Genomic DNA, 7,640 nt, shown 5'->3' with positions numbered 1-7,640 from the left:
CCCATGAGTAACCACCCACCCACCACCCATTTGAGCTCTTTATTTTCACCTGTGCACCCCACAGTCAGTCATAATCCAACTGCTACCATGGGCAAAACCAGAGAGCATTCGAAAGACACCAGAGAAAAAAATGTTGAGCTCCACAAAGCAGGAAAGGGATATGGGACAATTGGAAAGCGGCTTGGTGAGAATATATCAACAGTTACGACAATTGTTAAAAAATGTAAAAATGACTGATAATCTACCTCTGACTGGGGCTCCATGTAAAATCTCTCCTCGTGGGCCATCCCTCAGGATGAGAAAAAGGAGGGCTAAGCCTAGAACTACACAGCAGGAGCTGGTCAATGACCAGAAGAGAGCTGGAGGGACAGTTTCAAAGGCTACAGTCAGTAGAACACTACGCTGCAATGGTTTAAAATCATGAATTGCTCAGAAGGTTCCCCTGTTGAAGCCAGTACATGTGAAGGCCTGTCTGAAGTTTGCCAGGGACCCTTTGAATGATGCAGAGGGGTCATGGTAGAAAGTCATGTGGTCAGATGAGACCAAAGTTGAACTTTTTGGTACAAACTTCCTCATCGTGTGAGGAGGAAAAAGAAGAATGAGTAGAATTCCAAGAACACCTTCCCCACTGTGAAGTATGGGGGTGGAAAACTCATGCTATGGGGCTGCTTTTCGGCAAAGGGGACTGGACGACTATACTATATAAAGCCGAGGATGAATGGTGAGATGTATCGTCAGATTTTGAGCCACAACCTCCTTGTCTCAGTCAGAGACTTGAAGATGAGTCGTGGCTGGATCTTCCTACATGACAATGATCCGAAGCACATTGCCACGCTGACCAAGGAGTGACTGCGTAAAAAGCATATCAAGGTTCTGGAGTGGCCTAGCCAGTCTCCAGACTTCAATCCAACAGAAAATCTTTGGATGGAGCTGGAACTTTGTGTTTCTCAACGACAGCCTGACAGATCTAGAGAAAATTTGTGTGGAGGAATGGGCCAAAATCGTTATTTGCGTATGTGAAAACTTGGTGAAGAACTACAGAAAGGGTCTGACCTCTGTAATTGCAAACAAAGGCTTCTGCACTAAATATTAGCACTGATTTTCTCAGGGGTACAAATACATATGAACCCCAGTAAATTACAAATAAATAATTGAAAAATCATACAATCTGAGTTACAGATTTTTTTTTTAGATTATGTCTCTATAAATGGAAATGAGTTATTTTTGCACTCCAATTATCCACTTTGTGTTTCCCAGTGTTTATTCTAATTTTATTGAATGAACACAACAGCAACATTCTACTTTGTATGCGTGTTGTGGTTGTGCTTATGGTTTCTCTTTCTTCCATGTCATCTTCACCAAAAAATTAGTGACCTCCTGTCTCTCCACCCTTCCCTTTCCTCGGCTTTGGGGGGCTACCCTCTTCCTGTGGCAGATTACGGCGTGTGATAATCTTCCTATTTCTTGAAACTGCTTGGGATTGCCCAGATTATCCGGCCTCATACACTCAGGAGTCGGCTTTGGAAAGCCCCCTCCGGCAGCCCACCACTTGAGTCTCTTATGTGGCAGGAGATTTTGCGTCCCGACAGCTTTTGACTAATTAGCATGTGACGACGGGTGGCGGTGTTAGCAGCGGGCTCACTTTTAGTACCTTCCCCACACACATACAATTATAGCAATGTGACAATTCCAAGTCATTTAATATTGTCTTAACAAAACATTGTGTTTGCTTAATTTACAAATGAAAATTGAGACAAGTGCAATTGGCTTTATTTACATTTCAACTTTGGTCATTGATACAAGAATGCATAAAGTATTGTGCAAAAGTCTTATTAGCTAAAGTAACACTGAATTAAGCATAGATCCTCCACCAAGGCAAAACAAAATGATTGTCCATTTATTTTTCAGTTCACATGGTACATCCTCCTTCAAGGAGAGTCAGGGTAGTACTCTTTTCTGTGTAGGTGTATCAGCACCTTCATCCAAATCCTCACCAACTTTAATGGCTTCTGCACCAGTTCGCTAAAAAGCTGGGATTTGTCCAGCCTTAGGGCCATTTGTGGCCCGAGGCTCATTTTTTGTTCTCGGCTCTTAACCTGCATCAGCGCATTACGGAGGATTAGGGTTGCACTAAATAGAAAATAATAAAGGTTAATAAATAAATAAATAAAAGTAATAATGGAAAACACATGAAGACTGAGAAATAGGCTGTTTTCTTTTTTTTTTTAATATTGAGATTGTTTGAGTTTGATTAACTTTTGTTGTTTGTTTTGTTTGTTTAATTTTTGTTGAGCCGTAAATGTTCTTGTCATTTGATTCATAATCAAACGACAATGACAACCCCAGGTAGGTAGATTTTCAACCATTCATAGACGGGAATTATAAAATGTGGAGAGGCCCATCTTGGTTTAAAAAATCTCATTTTAACCCCTTCAGACCTAAGCATGCTGCTGAAGGACATGACGCGTTTGGGTCTCCAAACCAATAAATACACTGAATTTAGTTGTTATTGCCACTTCTGGGAGATGTTTGGATGAAACTTTACCTATCAAAATTAAATCATGAGCTTTAGCACGCCCCTTTTTGCTATTTTTTTGCTCTCTGAAAATGGCGGAGACAAATCGCAACTTCAAAAAGGCAAACATAAGTGCTCATTTCTTCTCAAAACCACTTTAACATTACCATTCAAAATAACTAATAAAAGCATGAACTATTCCCGACCAAAATATTGCACTTTGTTCTGGTGTTTGAGTAGTGTAAAATCAGCGAAAATGTTGGTTTTTTTTTTTTGTTTGGTTTTTTTTTGCCCAGCAAAAAAAAGGCGTGTCTGAAGGGGTTAAATATCCTTCAAGTACCTACCTGGCCAGGTATCATTATGTATTTATGGTATTGCTAAGAATTAAATCTGTCTATACCACAATAATTAAATTCTCTTAATTTAAAAAAAAAAAAAACTTAGGGCTGTCAAAATTATCGCGTTAACGGGCGTTAATTAATTTTTATAATTAATCACTTGAAAATATTTGATGCATTTCACGCACATGCCCCGCTCAAACAGATTAAAATGACAGCAAAGTGTGTTTTCCACGTGTTACTTGTGTTTTTTGGTGTTTTGCCGCCCTCTGCTGGCGCTTGGGTGCGACTGATTTTATGGGTTTCAGAACCATAATTATTATTGACATCAACAATGGCGAGCTCCTAGTTTATTTTTTGATTGAAAATTTTACAAACTTTATTAAAACGAAAACATTAAGAGGGGTTTTAATATAAAATTTCTATAACTTGTACTAACATTTATCTTTTAAGAACAAGTCTTTCTATCCATGGATCGCTTTAACAGAATGTTGATAATGTTAATGCCATCTTTTTGATTTATTGTTATAATAAACAAATACAGTACTTATGTACAGTATGTTGAATGTATATATCCGTCTTTTGTCTTATCTTTCCATTCCAACAATAATTAACAAAAAATATGGCATATTTTATAGATGGTTTTAATTGTGATTAATTACAATTAATTTTTAAGCTGTGATTAACTCAATTAAAAATTTGTAATCGTTTGACAGCCCTAAAAAAAAGATCTGAAATGTTTTGTTTTCTGGAGCGCATCCTTTGGACGTACATAGCCAAAAGATCCCAGATAAGCAGAATTAATTACTGTAGTTATCTAACTTAAAATGTAATGTCTATCCATGTTTTAAGAGGATGAATAACAAACACATACAATTGACATAAATAATTTAACCAATTTAAACACTCTAAGAACATTCCATAAAATCACGAAAGGCTAAAATGTTTTGCAAATACTAAAGCATAAATATGTGGGAATCCATTGTGTTGCATCTTTGGTTTCATCCTTGTTCTCTCACAATCTCACAAATTAACTTTCTACAGTATCTGCAAGTCTCGGGTCTGTTGGGTCCAACAGTGACATAGATCACAAACTAAAATGACAGTGACTCAATGCCAAACTGCTCACAATCCCACTAAGACTTAGTGGTTCAGCCTTAGGGTCCAGAGACATGCAGGCCTGACACTTGGACACTGGACCAAGGCCAGTAGAGTCTGGGAGGGAAACAGGGTAAAGGGAGTGTGTGGACCTGAGGGCAGCACCAACAGGTAGCCCGATGGTGGCGTGCCAGATGAAAGGGCATTCCGAGAGGTGAGAGCGGAAGCTGCCCGGCTACCCTGCGAACCCTTCGCCGTGTCCTTCGGCAGTGGTAGTCCCCGTTGGAAAAGTCCTTGTAGTTTGATGGGTGGACAGCCCAGAAGTGGCCTTTGCCGTTTTCGCTGCGTCCGGCTTTGACGAAGCAATCATTGAGCGACAGGTTGTGGCGCACGCTGTTCCTCCAGTTTTTATCCTGCACAAACACAAGAGTTAGGATAAAAGGTGTCACTAATGCAAAACAGTGGGCATAAGCGGGTGTTAAGGTGATCTCCTTCGGGATGTCACCTTGCCCCGTTCTTGGCAGGACTCGCGTGAGGATGGCGTGTCAACATCGAGTATGATCTCCACAAGACACGACACCCGGCGTTACTTTTTTAGCACGTCAAACTGGGCGATCAAGCGTAATCCAATAGGCCCGGCTTCAATCTGCCATGCCACCCTAGCGTACCTGCTGAAGGTGGGAGGTGGTTTGCAACCTAGCAACCGGATTACGTTACTTGCGAATTTGCCAACAATGGGATCGCGCCTAATTGTTTAACCACTCAGACGGATTACGCGTGCCAAGTAGGTCGTTTTGTTTGCGAAAATGGTCCAATTTATGTTATCGGTCTTGAGAGATCATTGAGAGTGACATGGATGGATGTTATCGACGTAATTGAAATTATTTACATCGAATGTTTTTCATCACTCTACGCCAGTGACATATGATGACCAGTCAAACACATAAAAGTCTTTCCACTAGATGGCAGTAGGTGCAATAAACCTTTCTATACACCTGCTGCTAGTCATATAACAGAGAAAGTCAAGGCCCAGATTTCAAACTGAGCAAGTATATTTATGATTTCATTGAGAAAAGCTCATTATTCCTGTGTATGTATGGTCTTTGTTGGTGTGCTTTGAGAATTTTTGAATGTAAAATATGCACTCAATTCATAAGAGAGGGAAATACCTTGCTCTTGAAGTACGGGTAGTGGTCCATGATCCACTGGTAGATGTCACACAGGAGCAACTTCTTTTCCTCCGACGCCAGAATGGCCTTGGAGATGAGCGCGATGTACGACTGGTTGGGTTTTTCGTCGGACGTGGCGACACAGGTATTGGTCACCTCCTCCTCCCCCTCATCTTGTCGCTCTTCATCCCCCTCCTCTCCTCTAACGTCCCTCTCTCCGGTCTCTGCTGACCTCTCCTGTACGGCGACCACCTCTTTGGGTTTGCGACAATCGAAGTCCCTTGACGAATCTTTGGCTCCTTTATTGAACAGGAGGTAGTCGATGGTGAAGCTCAATCCCAGGCGTTCTCGGCCGCTCCTGTCCTCCGTCGTCACCTCCGGTGTTAAATAACTAGCGCTCATGACTCACAAATCGCCTGTCTCAGTTTCTATAGGAAAATTTCTCTGCGGTCTTTAGAAAAGTTGGGTTTTTACAGCATAGCTCAATCTTTCGCCCGAGTCCTAGCGTTGACAAGATTGCAGATAAAGATGAGCTTCTCAACTGTCGTTAACCTTGACGCGCTCATCTGCCACACAATCTCAATCGCATGGAAATGACGTCAGACCGTAAAGTTAAACACGGCGACTCTTTCAAAGATTTGATCGATGTGTCACATCCTCCTCGTTGAACCCTACTTTCCGCAATCCTTCTCAATCAAAGTTGGGCTTCACACTATTTATATGACCGCGAAGTGATCCCTCACAGAAAGGGGCAAAGGAAGCACAGGGGAGGTCGAGGTGGGGGGTCTCAATTTAGGCGGATTATTTTTATTAACCTAAGCAAATCTGTGTAATTACGGGAGATTAAACACTCAGAACTGCACAAGACACAGAGTGCCGGGGATGCATGCTGTAGAGTCAAAGGCCCTTTAGATGCCACTGTTATCCTGTTAAAGTTGTTTTGTACAGTTGGGGAGGCCATCCAAGGACTTACCGCAATTACAATGGAGCGGTAATTAAACTTTTTTCCCCTATTATCCTACCTTCTTTAAAACTTGATGGGAAAAAAAAATTCAAGGCGGGAAATGAAAGCAAATGACAGATATTGTGTATGCAAACGTGTGCACACCCTACTGGTGTTTCCAATTGCATTCAAACTCGCGGTAAATGCATAGAAAATGGTAGGTTTGCCTTGGGTACACTGGTCTCCACAAGATGCAAGGCCACTTCTGCCTGGCCCCACACCTACTCCTGAGTGTTTTTGTACTTCTTCACAGCTAAACCGTGTTCAACTGTTTGTTTTTTTTTACCAGCATTTGGGTGTTAAAGGCTGAGCGCCATTCTGCACTGACCAAACGACGACAGCATGATCTCAGCCCAGTATATCAGCAACCCAATACAGTGGTACCTCGACATTTAATCACTTTGACAAACTATTTTTTTCGACATCCGATGTAAAATTTGACTCGCCATTTGTTTCTACATCTGATGAAATGCTCGAAATATGACGATTTATGACAGCGCCAGAGTTTCTTTGTTTTCCCGCAAGACGGACGCACGGCGAATTTTCTTGTGAGAAATCAACATGGGCTTCAAGAAGGTTAGTGCAGGTGGTTAAAAAAAGGTGACACTTAACATTGAAATGAAAATGAAATGTGCGCGTCTGTGAACTGACTCGACAATATGGCCGTAGAATGTCTCCTATCTCAACAGTCCTCCTCCAACCTCCGTTCGCCAGTCTTTATAGGTTAAGGTGAGAATTACTATTGTGGTAACATCGGCAATGAAGTCTCCAGCTTCGTCAGGTTTTTAATCATTTATTTCAGAACTTGTGCAGCACAACAAGCCTTCTGTCCCCCGCATTATACGCCAAAAAAACCAGGACATTAAAAGTGAAACTAAAATGTGACGTCAGCCATGCGGTTCATTCAAGTACAGCACACAAAACACATCCGCCACATTAGAACCCAATTCCTTACATTATTACAATAAATATTATTATTATATTATTATTCCAATTTTTATTTATTTGTTTTGCTATGTGTAATTTCCATTTGTAATAGTAACAGCAGAATTTATTAAGGATTTAGTGTAGGTTTTCGGGCTGTGGAAAGAATTAATAGAATTATAATCAGGGGTGCACATAAGTGGTCCGCATGCGCGCATGCGTACTGGACGTAGACAAACCCGCTGGCCCTCAACGGCTTCCATACGCTTTTGCGTACCGATGGCTGACCACTGTATTTGCGGCGGACACGAGAAAATAACTTCTCAAAATGTCGAAGAGGCAGGCCACACTGAGTAATGACTTCCGTGTTCCCCCACCCCCGTCAAAAGACAGACAGACGACAGAGACGTCACCGGAGCTACCGAAAAAAAGGACTTTTGCTGAAAAGTGGCTACAGGAGGTACCGTGGCTGGAAGCAAATGATGCTCGCACGGAAATGCGGTACAAAATGTGCCGTGAGAATCCCAATGTCGCCGACAAGAGCAGCGCATTTTATGTAGGGTCAAAGAATTTCAGCCATCCAAACTTTGAAA

The 7,640-nt window shown here is 41.7% G+C and overlaps 1 protein-coding gene across 1 annotated transcript; it reads right to left on the bottom strand.

Moving 5' to 3' along the window:
- Positions 1–2,758: 2,758 nt before the first annotated feature.
- Positions 2,759–5,613, bottom strand: foxq2 (forkhead box Q2). Its single transcript, XM_057841917.1, has 2 exons — positions 5,121–5,613; positions 2,759–4,364 (listed from the first exon to the last, which is right to left on the bottom strand). The coding sequence occupies exons 1-2, from the start codon at positions 5,520–5,522 to the stop codon at positions 4,011–4,013; spliced, it is 756 nt and encodes a 251-aa protein (XP_057697900.1). The 5' UTR covers positions 5,523–5,613; the 3' UTR covers positions 2,759–4,010.
- Between the last annotated feature and the right edge of the window lie 2,027 nt (positions 5,614–7,640).

Source organism: Corythoichthys intestinalis, chromosome 7 (genome assembly GCF_030265065.1).
Source record: "Corythoichthys intestinalis isolate RoL2023-P3 chromosome 7, ASM3026506v1, whole genome shotgun sequence".
Lineage (NCBI taxonomy): Eukaryota > Metazoa > Chordata > Actinopteri > Syngnathiformes > Syngnathidae > Corythoichthys > Corythoichthys intestinalis.
The sequence above is the reverse complement of the archived record's forward strand: the minus strand, read 5'-3'. Positions and strand labels throughout refer to the sequence as shown.

Excerpts from the sequence above, each read along its gene's own strand:
- foxq2 (XM_057841917.1), bottom strand. The coding sequence starts at position 5,522 with ATGAGCGCTAGTTATTTAACACCGGAGGTGACGACGGAGGACAGGAGC. Across the intron at positions 4,365-5,120 it reads ACCCGTACTTCAAGAGCAAG|GATAAAAACTGGAGGAACAG; the intron begins GTATTTCCCTCT and ends GTGTTTGTGCAG.